Raw genomic sequence first — 18,386 nt, 5'->3', positions numbered from 1 at the left:
CATTCTGTCTTAGTCTGTCTTACCACATTGTCTGTGCCTGCAACAGTGTGCTGGTAACTGAGCGCAGTGCAAGGGGGGATTGTGTAAGGTGGGGATAATTGTAGGGAGAATTTGTATGGTGTTACACTGGTGAAGCACAGCATTAGGTATGAGACTCTTCATCTTGGCAGGAGAAAGAAAACAATCTGCATTGTTCATGGCATTTATTCCATCCTTTCCAATATTCTGCATTGTTCATGGTATTAATTTCACCCTTCCTACCTGCAGTCACAATAGCCCAGTAGTTAAAGCGTTGGACTTTCAATCTGAGGGTCCCGAGTTTGAATCCTGGTCATGGCGCCTGATGGGTAAAGGGTGATTTTTCCATTTTCCTAGGTCACCCTGTGCAGACCTGCTTGTGCATGAACCCCCTTTGTGTGTACATGCATCCAGAAGATCAAATTTGCACATTAAAGATTCTGTAATCCATGTCATTGTTCAGTGGGTTATGGGAATAAGAACACACCCACAATGTACACCCCTGAAAACAGAGTATGGCTGCCTTTATACATGGCAGGGTAAATAAACAAAACAATCTTACACATAAAATATTACATGTCTGTATACAGACGAGTGTGTATGAATTGTCAGATATAAGTATCCATATCATCATCATCACCCATCACTCCAACCAAACTCTAATAAGAAAGATTGAACAGAGCACTTCTCAGACATGAGCAAAAAGAGTGAAGAGGGAATTGTATTCAGATGGAGCAAAGAAAAAAAATTTAAAAAAAATTTATGAACATTGCCAAAAAGACTTTGAACTGACTTTTGGGATACTAAGAACAGATGCATTTACTGAATAGCACAAGTGTTCTTGCTGCAGCATAATGATACACTGTAAGTCAGATAGAAATGCAGGTAAAATGTGGGAGGCATCTGCAAATGATAACATTTTAAAATATGTTTTATCCCAGATTCTACAGGAAATCAGTGCAAAGTTTGAAGTGAAGGGTGAAATGTTTAAATAACTCTTAAAATCAGAGGTGTGGTGTTATTCTGCAGTTTTTGTGGTCTGTTTGTTAAGTATTGTGGGCAGCCATTAAGAAGAGAGTTACGATAATCAATCCTAGACCCAATGACTGCAGATAACCAATGTTGAGTTCCTTTCTGAGAAATACAGTGGCATACACAGCTGATGCAGCAAAGTTCAAATCTGACGGCATGGAGACTGAAAACATGGGCTTACATTGTCAAATAGGAATCTGGAGCTACACCAAGATTGTTTACTATCTCAAAGAGCTGATCAGATAAGTTTGTAATGATGAGTCATTCCTGAAACTTTTATAGTTTACGTGTTACCATCATGTAGTTTCAGCTTGTTGAATGTTATACAGGATTTTGTGTGGCCTCCTGTGATGACCAGATCAATGAGTCAAATTGTTGAGTTTAGTGGACTGTAGCCGTTTGTCATCATCAAGTGAATGACTGAGTGAGAACAAAGTATACCTGCTAGAAGAGCTGTAAACAAAATACATGAAATGGATCCAAGGACATAACTTGGGAAACACCATAGCATTTCAGGGCTGGATCTGATACTGATGAGATTATCTTACAATCCATCCATCACTTAAAAAGTGAAATTGCTGGCATTCCCAGCATGGCCAATTGTACAGAACAGTACATACATCTTTTGGCATTGTGAGGAGGATATTACAAGGATATTTCTTTGCAATGCCATTGATTCATTGTTGTTGAAAAGATTGAAAAAATAGTATCTGAGAAGACTTTACAACAACAACAAAATTAACATTGCGTGTCATGATTTAATGTTGAATATTCAATGATCACAATTAAACTTTGAGATACTTGTTCACACCCATGCAAGTTAGTACTCTCTTTCTCTCATTTTCCCTGGCCTGTTCTTACATTTGAGCCTCAGATGATTCAGAGATACATATGAGGGTTTTGTGCGGACTAAAAAATAATACACACAAAAACCCCTATGATTTGCATAAAAAGAAACAACTCTGACAAAACAATATGAAAAATTGAATAAGAAGATAAAATAAAAAAAAACAATAACGTAATTTTGACCACAGCTTTCAGTTTACATATCACGCACAAGTAGATTTGTACAAGCAGAGCTGTGTTGTAACAAACGTCCAAATGATTTCATACTCTGATATTGGAGTGCTGTCCGGATCGTGGCAGGTAACTGACCTGTCATGAAAAATAACAGATGTTTATGACTTTTCATTACTCATGGCATTAGGCAGTGGCAAGCAATTCTTCACCACCAGAACTTTATGTCATAATTCTTTTTTTTTTTTTTTTTACACACTCATTTCAGTATTTACTAACACGTTAGCACACTTGCATACTTAATTGCTGTGTGTGTGTGTGTGTGTGTGTGTGTGTTTAGAACACTCCCCCCCCCCCCCCCAAAAAAAAAAGGAATGGTTTACACCCTTATTAATTGCATATGTGCACGTGTATTTGTGCATGTTAAAATCAGCTACAGGGGAGGTGATTCAAGACAGAGAACAACAGATGGAGTGCTGGGTAGAACACTACACTGAGCTATATGCAAGGGAAAATGTAGTCACAGAAGATGCCCTGAATGCCATAGAGTGCCTACCAGAGCTGGAAGAGCTTGACAGAGAACCAGCCATAGATGAACTTAGCAAAGCCCTGGACTCTCTTGCCTCTGGCAAGGCACCAGGGAAAGACGGTATTCCCGCCGAAGTACTGAAGTGCTGAAAAGAGACACTCATCACCGAGTTGCATGAAATCCTCTGCCTCTGTTGGAGTGAAGGCGAAGTACCACAAGACATGAGGGATGCAAACGTCGTCACACTGTACAAAAACAACGGTGACAGAAGCGATTGCAGTAATTATCGCGGCATATCCCTCCTCAGCATCGTTGGGAAAGTCTTTGCACGAGTAGAACTGAAGAGGCTTACTTACGAGAAGTACTTGCAGAGCAAGTCTACCCTGAGTCGCAGTGCGGTTTCCGTGCCAACAGATCCACTACAGACATGATCTTCTCCCTCAAACAATTTCAGGAGAAATGTAGGGAGCAAAGGCAGCCACTCTTCGTCGCCTTCATAGACCTCACAAAGGCTTTCGATCTGGTCAGTAGGGATGGCCTCTTCAAGATCCTTCCCAAGATCGGATGTCCACCCAAACTTCTCAGCATCATCAGATCCTTCCATGAAGACATGAAAGGCACCGTCGTCTTTGACGGCTCAACATCAGCTGCCTTCAACATACAGAGTGGAGTGAAACAGGGTTGCGTCCTGGCTCCCACCCTGTTTGGAATCTTCTTTGCTGTGATGCTGAAACACGCATTTGGTCCTGCAGCTGAAGGTATCTACCTCCGAACCAGGGCAGATGGAAAGCTCTTCAACCTCTCCAGACTAAGAGCCAAGACAAAAGTCCAGCTGAGGTGCCTGCGTGACTTCCTCTTTGCAGACGACGCAGCAGTAACCGCCCACTCAGCCGAGGACCTACAGCAGCTCATGACTCGCTTCAGCGATGCCTGCCAAGACTTCGGGCTTACCATTAGCTTGAAGAAAACACAGGTCATGGGACAAGATGTGGACTCTCCCCCAGCCATCAGCATCAATGACCATGAACTGGATGTCGCCACGACTTCGTTTATCTGGGCTCAACTATCTCAGACACCCTCTCACTTGACGCAGAGCTCAACAGGCGCATCGGCAAGGCAGCTACCACCATGACCAGACTGACAAAGAAAGCATGGAACAACAGCAAGCTGACTGAGCACACAAAGATCGAGATCTACAGAGCCTGCGTCGTGAACACCCTCCTGTATGGCAGCGAGTCCTGGACTTTGTGTGCCCGACAAGAGCGAAAGCTCAATACTTTTCACATATGTAGCCTCCGACGCATTCTGAACATCACCTGGCAGGACAAGGTCCCAAACAACACTGTCCTGGAAAGAGCTGGATGCACCAGCATGTACACGCTGCTGAAACAGAGACGTATGCGCTAGCTCGGCCATGTTGTGCGCATGGACGACGGACGGATCCCTAAAGACCTCCTCTACGGAGAACTTGTGCAGGGAAAACGTCCCATAGGCAGACCACAGCTGCGATTCAAAGACGTGTGCAAGAGGGACCTAAAAGCCTTGAACATCGACCAGAACAACTGGGAAACAACAGCCCTCGAACGGTCAGCCTGGAGATAGACTGTGCAGAAAGGTCTTTCCAAGTTCGAAGAGACACTCGCTCAGCAGCATGAGGAAAAGAGAATGAGAAGAAAGGCTGTAGCCCAGGCAGACAGACCAGCGTCAGACTTCATCTGTGCCCTCTGCCACAGGGACTGTCATTCCCGCGTCGGACTGGCCAGCCACACCCGACGCTGTACCAGAATAAACACCTAGAGCTCAACTCCATAGTCTTCCGAGACTGAAGGATGCCTACCTGGATTTGTGCATGTATTTAGGCATGACTCTGCGCGTGTGCCTTAATGGCTGATGAGCGCGTGTGTATGCATGTGCGTGAACTCAAGCGTTAGTGAATGCATATGTTCGTGGGCACACACCTGCGCAGAAGGCGCATGTTTAAGAAAGAAAACAAATGTGCACTTGTTTGTGTGTGTGCGTGCGTGCGTGCGTGCGTGCGTGCGTGCGTGTGTGTGTGTGTGTGTGTGTGTGTGTGTGTGTGTGTGTGTGTGTGTCTTTGCTGCTTGCTTGCGTACATGCTCGTGTGTTCACGCAAGCGTTTATGTAAGTGAAAGCGGGGAAAATAGGGATATGGTTAATGAAATAGTGTGTGTCACCTTTATGGAATATCACGAAGAAACAAACCACCCGGTTTGCCATAGCTGCCGCCGTCCTGTTCCGTCAACCGTAGCTGCAGACTTGCTCTCTCCTTGCCCCACTGCCGGGAATTCTCTACCATCTTTAAACATAAGAAAGAAGCGGTCTACAGCCTTGTGAAACAACAGTGTAATCAGAGTGTAAATATCGACAGAAATGTTATTCTTGTAACCAGAAAAAACGATGTACACCACCTTCTTTTGACAGGTTTATTATAAGCTGCATTACTTTGTATGAATTAATACAGCGCTACATTATGACAACAGTGACATTGTCCACCGTTTTCTGAGTTCAGTCTGTGATATCCTCAACCTCCGAGGTCCCCATATTAAACGTTCCACGTCTGGTCTCAGAGGAACGATGCAGAACTAAACTACAATGTTTTTATTTTTATGGAATTCTATCAGAAGATTTTTCTATGAATAAACAAAAGAATAAACCCAACAATAAATAAGATCAGTTCAACGTTATCTTGATCGAAGCTTCAAATCTGAGCTTCAGACTTTATTTTTCACCCCAATCAGACTACCGAACAGGACTGACTACACATATTTTAAATAGCAAAAGAACTGCGGATAGTATACCTAAAGACCGTTTCGTATGCTCTTTCTTGATTTCTGTTCATATAAACTACTTAGACGAATGCCATGCATCAGTCATATGTGGGCTTGTTGTGGTGTCGACATAAAACGATATGCTATACTAATTATATGGTGACAGATGTGCTGGATCAGTACCACGTCGTCATGCACCTTCATCATACCCAGAACCTGCAATCTGTTTCAGCTATCCGTGTGCGATCTGACAGTGTATGTGTTATTGGTTTCTGAGCCCCTCTTCTTTCTCCTCTCCCACCCCTGAACAATCTGACGTCCGTGCAGTATCTACCACGTATCTACATTATTTGGTTTTACTGCCTCCCGTTCCATCGTAGGACCGGAATTTACTTCATTTATTAAGTGTATCCATGTGTGCTAAAGCCTCCTGTTTGTTTCATCATCCTTTTTATCGTAACTGTTACTGATTGTAGTGATAAGATATATGTATAATGCTGTCCACTGAAGCAACAGCAGGAACAGCAACAGCAGAAGTTGTGGTTGTTGCAGCAGCGGTAGCAGTAGCAGAAGAAGCTGCAGCAGCAACAGCAGCAGCAGAAGTAGTAGTGGTTGAAACAGCAATAGTAGTAAACGCAACAGCTGATGATTTGAGTTTCCCACACATGCACGCCGTGCACACAGGCATACACGCACACACATACACGTTCAGCACACGCGCATGCTCACAAATAAACGCGCGCGCGCACACACACATACAAACACACACACAAACTCGCACTCGCACACATACACACGCACACGCACACACACAGAAGAGACACACACTGACGCGTGAGTGCGCACACACGTACAAACAGTGAGAGACAGACAGACAGACAGACAATAGCTAGGAGTACGGATACTGACTTACATTTTAGTCGATAAAGGTCACGGCTCCTCGCAGAGAGAGGATTGGAATGAAAAAGCGAGGGAGGGAGGGAGATACATAAGAGGAGAGTGGGGAGGGGGGGGGGGAGAAGAGAAAGACAGACAGACGGACAGACAGACAGACAGACAGGAGAGACAGACGAACAGACAGACACACACACATACACAGGACAGATAGACGGATAGACAGACGCACAGGACAGGACAGACAGACAGACAGACAGACAAACACACGGACAGACAGACAGAGGGACCTGTTTCTCCAGAGACATGATACGGCCTTCCGCTTTCTCCAGGGCCTGGTAGAGTTCCAGCTTCTCGAAGTCATCCGTGCTGCTCCAGCCTCCTCCTACAGCCCCCCCACTCCCCTGTGTCGCTTTCCTCACCTGTTCCTGTTCATCAGCAGTTGAGGAAAAAATATACATGTGTGTGTGTGTGTGTGGGGGGGGGGGGGGGCGGGGTTGGCGAGGGGGGGAGGGGGGGGAGAGGGGGGATGCGATTTGGGGTAGGGGGTAGGGTTCGTGTGTGTGTGTGTGTGTGTGTGTGTGTGTGTGTGTGTGTGTGTGTGTGTGTGTGTGAATTAATTTATTCATTTGTTTAATCATTTATTCATTAGTTTAATAACGTATCCATTTATTTATTTATGCTCTTCTTTTTTTCCCCCCAAGACGAAGCGCGTTGGTCAGGCATCTGCTTAGCAGAAGTGGTGTAGCGTATATGGATTTGTCCGAACGTAGTGATGCCTTCTTGAGTAACTGAACTAAACTGAACTCTGTGTGTGTGTGTGTGTGTGTGTGTGTGTGTGTGTGTGTGTTCGAGAGAGATTTTGTTTTTTCAAATGCGTGTGTTTCTGCGCCGTAAGCGTGCGAAGCCTATGTGAACGGGCAAGGACTGGGGGCCCGATGTATGAAAGCAAGTCAGTAAGCAAAAACAAACAACTAAGATAAAAATGATTAATCATACGTTTTACGCGCCATTTCGAGACAGACACAAGACAAGCGAAGATGATGAAGACAAGGGAAGAAGCGAAAGGAGCAAGAGACACACCCTGAGGTTCTCCATCTCTTCTCTCAACCTCTTGTTCTCCTCTGTCAGCGCCGCGTTAGCCTCCGAATTGGCGTCTGCACACACACACACACACACACACACACACACACACACACGCGCGCGCGCACACAAAAAACACAATCTGACCACACGACTAAAAACAACATAAATGCTTGATTTTTCCCCCTCCTTTCCAGCTGGTAGCTTTTGCAGTATTTTATATGACAGTCAACAGCGTTAGAACTGTTTTCCCGACTCGCTTATTTCCAATTCGTCTCGCACTAAATTTAGAAGCAAGATAGCAGAATGGTTCCGACGCTTAACTAGCTGCCAATACAGTGTCGATCCGTGAAGTTCACGGTTCGAATCCCGGTCTAGTCACCCTTTCGTCTCTCAAGTTTGACTGGAAAATCAAACTGAGCGTCTAGTCATTTGAATGAGACGAAAAACCGAGGTCCTGTGCACAGCACGCGCTTGGCGCACCGTGAAATAGAACTAATGACAACCTAAGTGTTGTCCTCTGGCAAAATTATGTTAACGAAATCCATTCTGGTATGTACACAAATACATATAACATACATGCACTCAAGGCCTGGCAAGCGCGTTGGGTTCGCAAAGTGGCGTGGCGTATATGGATTTGATCGAGAGGCTAAATAGGCGAAACGGGAACGGCAGGAAGGGGAAACAGGACAAAGGGTCACTGACGCTGAAGGAGCCACTGAGGGTGACGGCACACCCAAAGAGTTGGTGTGGTGAAACGGGACAAGATGGATCGGAAAAGAAAGAGGGCAGAGAGAGGGGGACAGAGAGCGAGGGGCCGTGGGTGGGAGAGAGAGGGAGAGAGAGAGAGAGAGAGAGAGAGAGAGAGAGAGAGAGAGAGGAGGGTGGGGCCATCTATCATCGTATCTCTCTCTGTGCGTGTGTGTGAGTGTCTGTCTGTTTCTGTGTATGTAACACTACATTTTAGACTTTCAAAACAGATGAGCCTAAAACAACTACAACAAAAACAACAACAAAAACACGGCAAACCTACGACATCTTAACAATGTACGGTATACCTTTCGCATTGCATTCTGTCTGTGTGTATCTGTGAAGTGTTTAGGTTTGGAGTCGTCATCAGTTATTGACGCATACGAACTTGAAAAGACCCAACCGTATAATAACTATGTGGTCAGTCAGTCGAACACTTGACTTACTCATTTATCAGCAAATCGGTCAGGCCGAAATGCCTTTAGTAGGTTTCTCACAATTTTCTGGAAAATAATCGCGACTGCAATTTTAAACTCCGAATTTTAGAAAATAATTATAAATCGTGACTGTCGTTCCTCTGCAGCCGAGTAGACGCCGTCCAAACGACCAACCTCAGAATGTGCACCGAAAAGTAGCTATGGCGCAAGCTTACACAATGCCATCGTTGTTTGTTTCATAAATACAAGTGTTGTCTGTGCTCGTGTGTTGCGAACTGCATTGGAATACAGCACCAGTGTGTTCAATATGAGGGGCGTATGATGAGTGTGTGGCACAGAGAAAGATAAGACACAGAGCCGACTTCCGCGACTCCCATCGTGTGCTGCGTCAGCACTCTTCAGGTGCGTGCCAGTCTGCACATGGGTACAGACTCAATTCAAGTCACACACACACACACGCACGCGCGCACACACACACACACACATACTACTTATTGTCACTCAGGCACAAACGAATGCATTTATAACCCCCCCTTCCCCGCCGCCCCCTTCCCCCCACCCCCACCCCCACTCGACTTATTGTCACTCAGACCGTGACACAAACGAATGCATCTATAACCCCCACCCCACCCCCCAACACACACACACACTCTCTACTTATTGTCACTCAGACACAAACGAATGCATTTATGACCAAGAAAAGCAACATCTCAGCACGAAAGCTACCGCCCATCTCAAGTGGGAAAATCACCCTTGCTGGCGTCCACATCACACACATCACAGGAAACAAGCAGACTCACATAGTATCTGTTTCCTGACATCTGCCCAAAGGTACGGCGTCCAGTAAAAGACCCATAGTGTTCTGAACCAAACCTACTTAACTCTGGCCTATGTATGCAAATATACATCTTTTTGACTGAGCTTCGAAACTTGGGGGGGTGGGGGTGGGGGTGGGGGGTGGGGGTGGGGGGGAGCGGGGGTTGGGGTGGGTGGGAGGTGGTGGGGTGTGGGTTGTGGGGGATGGGGGGATCTGGCATCTTCGGGGGTGGGGGATGGGGGGATCTGGCATCAGTCTTAAACACTAGGCTGATTGCTCATCAGTACATATCTTTCTGGTCTAGGTATGTAAATCCACATTTTTGGACTAATCTTCGAAACACAGGGAAAAGATGAAGCATCTTAAACATTACTCATTACATACCTTTAGTAGAGTTGCCTTTTTTCTGCCTCTGTTTCTCCAGAATGAGCTCCATCTTTTCAATGACCTTTTCCTGTTTTCGGCACGTGTCCTCCAGCTGTTTGACCTTGTGAATTTTGTCCTGCAGCTTCTGCAGCAGCTTCTGCTGACTGGCATGCGCGTGGGACATGCGCAGAAACTCTTTTTCATTGTCGTTTTTCTGCGAGACACACGACACCAGTATAATTATGGTGTCTATGTGCAAGACGAGTCGAGGGAAGGGAGGTAAAAACTGATTATTGGGAAGGGAGGTTTTCTTGTTTCTTTCTTTCTTTATTCTGAATAGTTTTATTTACGGTTAGGTCTTGTTCTCAGCATTAACGTCATTTTCGGGTCACTCTCTTTGTCTGTATGTCTATATGTTCGCCTGTCTGTCTGTCTGCCCTTCTGTAGGCCTATATGAGTACTTCATCGTCCTGATTTTTATTTTGTTTTTGCATTGTCGTCTCTTTTTTCCACTCTCTTTGCTTGTCTGTCTTTCTCCCCATGTCCATGTCTGTCTGTTTCTCCCCTCTCTATCCCCATTCATTTATTCAAACAAGAGAAAAACAGACAGCACCATTTAGAAGCTCGACTGACAGAGGACTGAGACGGCAAAGTTTACAATAACAAAACGTGAGCAGAGAGACGAAAAGGGTTACGGACCCATATACATGTTTACTTCACAACAATGAGAGCCCGAGAAATAAAGGTAAAAAAAGTGATAGACTTAAAGTGGGTGAGAGAGAGAGAGAGAGAGAGAGAGTATACTACCTTGATGAGATCGTTTTGCAGTTTCTGCACCTTGTCCTTATAGTGCTTGAGTTCTGAAGTTTGGGACGTTAGGGTTTGCTTGAGTGCCGCTAAGGGGAAGACAAAAACAAAACAAATCACGATTTCCTATTGTCAGCAACTCGCATGTAAACGAACTAGGGCTTACATCGTATAAAATTAATGAGTTATAAGGCTTGTGTCATGCAAATGGGCTATTAGGCTTGTGTCATGCGAATGGGCTATATGGCTTGTGTCCCGCAAAGGAGACGGTGTTTGTGTTAATGCAAATGAGAAAGGCCTTGTGTTATTCACAGGAGATCGGTCATGCAAAGGAGACGGGGCTTATATCATGCAAAGGAGAAAATTAATGGTTTGTATCATGCAGAGGAGATCAGGGCTTCTGTGTCATGCAAACCTGGCAGGATCGTCAAGGATTAACACACAGACTATAGTATTATTCTAAACTACAAAGTCTTACAAAGACCTCAAACGTATATTTGGTCGGACCATTACAACAACAACAACAAAAGTTGGACCGGTTTTGTTTCACTACGTACAATCAAGATCATTTGACTGATGGAACATTTTCGGGTGGGGGGTGGGGGGGGTAACCAGACGGGACTTCTTTTCATCTTATGTAGTGGACATCTATCAATTTATATATATATATATATATATATATATATATATATATATATATATATATATATATATATCTGTTCATCAACAGAAACACAAGTAACAATCACTGAAATAAGCTTTTTAAAAAAAAAAAAAAAAAAAAAAAATCTACAAACATTGAGTAAAGTATTCTCATGTGATTACCTGATATTAGAAAAAAGAAAAAGAGGAGGGTTTTTTTTTTTTTTTTTTTTTTTGGGGGGGGGGGGGGTCTTCCATCGTCTACTTCTTTCTTTCTTTCTAACCCCTCCCCCTCCCCTTTTTTTTCAACCAACGAATGCCTCTGAACACACACACACACACACACACACACACACACACACACACACACACACATGTATATATATCTATATATATAAGTGTATGGACTTGGCGCAGAAGCGTCGACTTAAGAAAATTCTTAACACTAAGCGAACTTAGCGTTACCACTGAAGATCGCCTGTACAGCCCAGCCCAGATTTGTTAATTTCTAAAAAAAAAGAATTATATATTTTTTGTCCCTTGCATTGAAGGTTACGTTTCCCAAATGAGAAATATCATCATCATCATCATTACCAGAATTTTGCACAGTTCATACATACCACTGTAGAGGAAATACAGCATCGACACATTAAACAATTGCAGAGTATTTCAGCCCAGCCCATCCCAGCCCAGATCCTTCATCCAGGTTCCTACCGTATCTGGAAGCGATCTCCGCCTTGGGCAGCCCGTCCACCTCCACCGAGTCCATCATGACGCGCGTGGCGTCGTTGAAGTTGCTGAGCTGCATGCGCAGCTTGCTGTTGGTACCCTCCAACTCCTGGACGGAGGCCCGCAGGGACAGGATGTCCTGCCCCATCCGGGTCACCGCCTGCCGGTAGTTGTCGATTTCCCTCATCTGCTGGTCCATCACCGACATGGACGTCTGGTCCAGGTCCGTGACCACTCTGGAGAAACGCGAGGGGAGAGTCAGAAGAACATGAGAGAAGAGACAGAAGAACGTGAGGGAAGAGTCAGACTCTGGAGAGAACGTGAGAGAAGAGTTATTTTGGAGAACGTGAGAGAGAAGAGTCATTCTGGAGAACGTGAGAGAAGAGACAGAAGAACGTGAGGGAAGAGTCAGACTCTGGAGAGAACGTGAGAGAAGAGTCATTCTGGAGAACGTGAGAGAAGAGTCAGACTGGAGAACGTGAGAGAAGAGTCATTCTGGAGAACGTGAGAGAGAAGAGTCATTCTGGAGAACGTGAGAGAGAAGAGTCATTCTGGAGAACGTGAGAGAGAAGAGTCATTCTAGAGAACGCGAGAGAAGAGTCATTCTAGAGAACGCGAGAGAAGAGTCATTCTAGAGAACGTGAGAGAAGAGTCAGACTGGAGAACGTGAGAGAAGAGGCATATTCTGGAGAACGTGAGAGAAGAGGCATATTCTGGAGAACGTGAGAGAAGAGGCATATTCTGGAGAACGTGAGAGAAGAGTCAGACTGTGGAGAACGTGAGAGAAGAGGCAGAAGAACGTGAGAGGAGGCAGACTGTGGAGAACGTGAGAGAAGAAGCAGACAATCATACATACACCCAGACAGACAGACAGGCAGACAGACAGAATATGAATATGAATTCGAATATGAGTGAATTTATCCAGCAAAGGCCTTTTCCCTTTGTGAAGGGGGTGTGCACGGATATCTTTGATCGTATCATCATTGTTTTTACCGATAAAATCTCATGTCAGCGCGATTTTTCTTTTCTTAGTAAACGCTCTTTTCAGATAACGACACAAGTCTCCAACCGTACCAGCAGTTGCAGAGGGCATCAATAATCTTTATCTCAAGACCTTTGGGTGATGTATGTATTTGTAACAATTTCTAGGAATGGACAACAAAGAAGAAAGTGCGTCCCAAAATGCAAAGGGTTCCTAAAAGAGCGATTAGTAGACTATTACACTTCTCATTAGATTGTAGACAGAAAGAAAAAGACAACACCATAACAGTAACCACATATTGTTTACTTTCGAGGAAAATAGATAAACACGGACATGCTTATTGTTGTTGTTGTTGTTGTTGTTGCTCCAATCCACCTCAGTGCAGCCAGGCTCGTACATAAAAATCCGAAAAATAAAACTAGAACAAAACAACAAACAAACAAACAAACAACAACAACAACGACAACAAAACACCCATTTGTTTCACGCAGTAGGGCTTCAATGAACGCCCGCATACAGACCTAACTGAAGCGACCAGAATGGGTTTTTTTTCTTCTTAAAACCAAGGCAAGCTGTTTATCTCCAGTCTGCTCCTTTTTGGGAGGAGGGGTTGGAGGGGGGTGGGGGGGGGGGCGGGTTGGTGGTGGAGCATAGCCACCCTCGTTTACGAAAAAACCACCACCACATTTCCTGCAATATAATGAAGAAACAAGGCTGTTTCTCTCCAAATAATGTTACGCACATTCTTTTTCGCTATCTCCAGCAGACACTCGGCATGTAAGGTTCACGTTGCATATTTAGCTGACGTGGTAAATCATTCCCTGACATCCTGAACTTGGGCGATTACGTCCTGTTACTAGGGTCACACACACACACACACACACACACAGAGCGGGTGTGCTGACAACGGGAACAGATCTCAAGTTGCACGTTGGGAAGGTCTTGCATGACACACCAAAACCCCACTCCCCTGCGCGCGCGTATTTATATATGTATGTATGTATGTATGGGTGGATGGATGACTAAATAAACGGATAAATGAACAGATAGATAAGTGAGTAAATAAATCACATATTGACTGTAAAAGCTGTAGTTGTGGTGGCATAAATTAGATATCTAATATCAAATCATGTTGCGTGTAGCCCAGCCGATCACACATTTTATATTTGTGTGTATATGTATTGTATCATTCTTCTCCTCCTCTTCAACATCATCATCATCATCGTATTCGATTGCATTTACGTATTCAGGATGTCGTCATCATCACCATCACCATTATCATCATCATTATTAGTATCATCATCATCATCATCATTAGTATTATTATCATTTACTTTTTGAACATATATGTATATCATTATGTCATTATCATTATTTGGAAGTTGTATGCTTTGCACTTGTTTGAATTGTTGTGTACAGGTATACCTATCTATCTGTCTATCTATCTATCTATCTATTTTCACGGGGTGATTGAATACAACCGTCTTAGACGAGAAAAAATGTACTAATGAAACAAGCCAACGATACGAATGTGAACAACGAATAAACAACAAACAACAGTGAACAAATGAAATAGTGGCCAGGTGGGCACTCCTACCTGGCATTCCTGTGGGGAGCTTCTGAGGCGCGGGTGCCTGCGGTCGGCTTGGAGTTGGCGGCACGGGCCGGGGGCGGGGGGTCAGCACCTGACTTGGGGGCCTGGGGGTCGTTGAAGATGTACTGGTATTCTGGTAACGCCGACTCCATGGCGTCGTAGGCAGGCATGTCGCCATCTTTGATTGGCTGGGATTTAAAGATACCAGACATCATCTGATTGGCTTGTAGTGAACCGGTTTTTGCTTCTTTTTTTTTCTTTTTTTTTTTTGTTTGTTTGTTTGTTTTTGCGGAGATTTTTTCCCCAGCAATTTTTTTTTCCAAAGATTTACAGAGTTTGATACCATTTATACACTGGGATGTGAAAAGACAATACCACTCTGGCCATTGACCATTCAACATCGAAAGAACAATCGCAAAACAATAATAACATTCAATAACATTGATTCCACATAATATATTACAAAGTATAGTCCCGTACATTGCATACACTTTTTTATTTTAATTTTTATTTTTTTTAGTGTGTTTCAGTGGCTTAGACGTAGACCAATTATGAATTGTAATGAAAGATTGTGTGATGCTTTGAAATGCGGGTTTTTGGACTGTTTGTGGTTTGTTAGTTCGGGAGATTACTTTTCAGACCTGACGTGAAATACGTCATGTAAGCCAAAGTAATTGTTTCTTTGCTCTTGCCTTTTTGTGTATGGTCACTTTAAAAAAAAAAAAGGGTAACAGTTGAAATACAAAAGATCAGTCGTTCAATAAAGCGACTAAGTTCGTCCACGTCTGCAGTGGCCTAGGTTTGACTGTTTCAAAGCAGCCAAAAAACAAAAACAAAACAAAAACAAACAAAAACAAAAACAAAAACATAACACACACGCACACGCACACACACACACACACACACACACACACATATATATATATATATATATATATATATAGAGAGAGAGAGAGAGAGAGAGAGAGAGATAACAAACCCAAACCCAGATGTCTTCGTTTTCCATGAGGAAGTGAACAAGCGTATATAAAAGAAGTCTTGGTTTAACTTTAAACCTGTCAAACTGAATTGCATTTGGGGTGGTGTGGTGGTGTTTAAAAATTAAAAAAAAAAGAAAAGAAATCTCTCATTCCTGATCATTTTAGTCATTTTGTTCCTCAGAAAAAGGGATACAATAAATGAATAAACAAATGAATAAATAGATAAGATGAAAACATATATATATATATATATATATATATATATATATATATATGTGTGTGTGTGTGTGTGTGTGTGTGTGTGTGTGTGTGTGTGTGTTTCTCTCTGTTTTTACTTCTGTCTTTCTTTGTGTGTTTTCCAATCTCTCTCCTGTGCATTTCGGTCTTTCTTGTTCGTGGCGAGTCACTGTCGGGGTATTCACGAAGAAGAATATACTTCGACGAAGATCGGGTGACCTAAAATGGATTTTTAAAACGAAAAGGAAAGGACAAATGAATGAAAATGAAAAGACCGGGAAAAGAAAGACAGAGAGAAAGAAGGAAGGAAAGAAAGAAAGAATAAAAGCCTGTTCAACAGACACGGCTGGTTGAAGGGGGCTCACACCCTCACCAATCTTTCTCCCTTTCACGTCCACTTAATACCCCACAGGACTGGACAGTTCGGTGTGTATTGTATTGTATTGTATTGTATTGTATTGTATTGTAGTGTAGTGTAGTGCAGTGTAGTGTAGTAAAGCGTAATGCAGCATAGTGCAGCGCAGCATAGTAGTGTTATGCTTAATTTGGCGTGGTGTCGTGTCGTGTCGTGCAGTGTAGCATACTAAGCGTAATGTAGTGTAGCATGGTCTTGTGCAGCGTAGTAAAGCGTAATGTAGCGTAGTGCAGTGTAGCGTGATGATGCGTAGTGTATCTCATCGCAGTGTTGTGTAGTGCAGTGCAGTGTAGTAAAGCGTAGCGTAAGGTTGCGTTGTGTGGTGCACTGTATTGTTGTGTAGAGTAGTGCAGCGTAGTGCAGAAGACAGCGTAGTGCAGTGTAGTGTAGTGCAGTACAGTGTAGTGTATTGCAGCGTTGTAAAGTGCAGTGTAGTGTAGTGTAGTGTAGTGTAGTGGTGTAGTGCGGTGCAGTGCAGTGCAGCGCAGTAAAGCGTAGCGCAGTGTAGCGTAGTGTTGTGTAGAGTAGTGCAACGTAGTGTAGTGTAGTGTAGTGTAGCGTAGCGTAGCGTAGCGTAGCGTAGTCCAGCGTAGCGTAATATGTTGAGGTGAAATAGATTAGAGGACTGTTCCTTCTCCACTGACACCTCTCAGTCCTCTCTGCGAGATTCACTTTCCCCCTCCAATCACAGGGGATTTCTCCACCATTTCCTGCAGCCATGTTCTTCAGTTGTGGTTGTCCCTGGGTACTTGTCCACTGACCCAGTGCTTACTTATCTCACGTGAGGGTCGTTTGTGTGGTGTTAGCGAGTGTGATTTGTGTGTGTGTGTGTGTGTGTGTGTGTGTGTGTGTGTGTGTGTGTGTGTGAATATTGCGCCGTACACATGCACGCACGCACACGCGCACGCGCGCGCGCGCACACACATATTACACACACACCGACACACACACCGACACACACACACACACACACACACACACACACACACACATATATATATATATATATATATATATATATATATATATATATATGCGCGTGTGTCGGTGTGTATCTGTGTGGATACGTGTAAATATATACATATATACATACACAATTATATATATATATCGGTGTGTGTGTGTTTGTGTGTGTGTGTGTGTGTGTGTGTGTGTGTGTGCATGTGTCGGTGTGTATCTGTGTGGATACGTGTAAATACATACATATATACATACACAATTTTGCATATATATATATATATATATATATATATATGTGTGTGTGTGTGTGTGTGTGTGTGTGTGTGTGTGTGTGTGTGTGTGTGTGTGTGTGTGTGTGTGTGTGTGTGTGTGTGTGTGTTTAAGAGAGACAGAGACAGAGACAGAGAGACAGACAGAGTTACGTGGCCGCCTTCATGCGCTTGATTTCCACATACACACCATTCACACCCAAGAAGAAAGTAGCCAGAAGCAACCAACGAAGTTCACATGAAACGCACAACACATTGTTCAACTCACCTCCGTGGTGTAGGGTCTGTAATACAGAGTCGCCATTTTGACTACTTTTGTTTTTGTTCTCACAGTTGTGAAATGACAACAGACCACAGACCACCCACTCACAACAAAACGTCAACGAAATCCCTTCGGATTGTACTCCCAAGCTGATCAGCTCTAGTTAATAAATGAACTCCTTCACACGCATGTACACACACATACACACACACGCACTGTCCAGCTTTTGTTCAAGACGTTTGGAACACTGCCCACCCCTTCCTTTGTTGAACTGACTCGATACACGCATTTTTGTAACAATACCTTTCGATAACAGAACACGACACAGGCACCTGATAATAACAACCTGTGACAAGTCAGCGGTAACTCTGACATTATCGGCAACATAGAAAACTATGGCCCAGTCTTGCATCCTACAGCAAGCGGCTATGGTGAATTAAGTTTGGCAGTTGAAGTGGAGTTGCTCAGGTCTCGGGAGCTTTGTTTGGGCGTGTAGTTATTGGCAGCAAGCCCACCGCTCCTTCTTCAGGTACGGGTAGGTACACATGTTGACAGCGGACGATCTTGGGCAACCGCTGGCTGACCCGATATCATATTAAGATCAGGTCTTATCTATTTATGACTGTGGTTGTTGCTTTGGTCCAGCAGTGACAGCCAACCTCTAACGTCATATCAAGGATGACTGACAGTACATCACACAACAACAACAAACAACACACACGTACACACACACATACATACATATTCATACATACATACATACACGCGCGCGCGCGC

General features: G+C 43.9%; 1 protein-coding gene across 1 annotated transcript; it reads right to left on the bottom strand.

Annotated features, from left to right (window-relative positions):
- Positions 1-188: 188 nt before the first annotated feature.
- On the bottom strand, positions 189-17,904 carry LOC143292757 (coiled-coil domain-containing protein 33-like). Its single transcript, XM_076603302.1, has 9 exons — positions 17,616-17,904; positions 14,490-14,674; positions 11,896-12,146; positions 10,540-10,628; positions 9,751-9,946; positions 7,363-7,436; positions 6,570-6,707; positions 4,792-4,913; positions 189-2,205 (listed from the first exon to the last, which is right to left on the bottom strand). The coding sequence occupies exons 1-8, from the start codon at positions 17,649-17,651 to the stop codon at positions 4,794-4,796; spliced, it is 1,089 nt and encodes a 362-aa protein (XP_076459417.1). The 5' UTR covers positions 17,652-17,904; the 3' UTR covers positions 189-2,205; positions 4,792-4,793.
- Positions 17,905-18,386: the final 482 nt, after the last annotated feature.

This window comes from Babylonia areolata, chromosome 18 (assembly GCF_041734735.1).
Source record: "Babylonia areolata isolate BAREFJ2019XMU chromosome 18, ASM4173473v1, whole genome shotgun sequence".
Taxonomy (NCBI): domain Eukaryota; kingdom Metazoa; phylum Mollusca; class Gastropoda; order Neogastropoda; family Buccinidae; genus Babylonia; species Babylonia areolata.
The sequence above is the reverse complement of the archived record's forward strand: the minus strand, read 5'-3'. Positions and strand labels throughout refer to the sequence as shown.

Coding starts and splice junctions, on each gene's coding strand:
- LOC143292757 (XM_076603302.1), bottom strand. CDS start 17,651: ATGGCGACTCTGTATTACAGACCCTACACCACGGAG. Junction 12,147..14,489: donor GCTCCCCACAGGAATGCCAG/GTAGGAGTGCCC, acceptor GCGTTTCTCCAG/AGTGGTCACGGACCTGGACC. Junction 7,437..9,750: donor AAAAGGCAACTCTACTAAAG/GTATGTAATGAG, acceptor GTGTGTGTGCAG/ACGCCAATTCGGAGGCTAAC.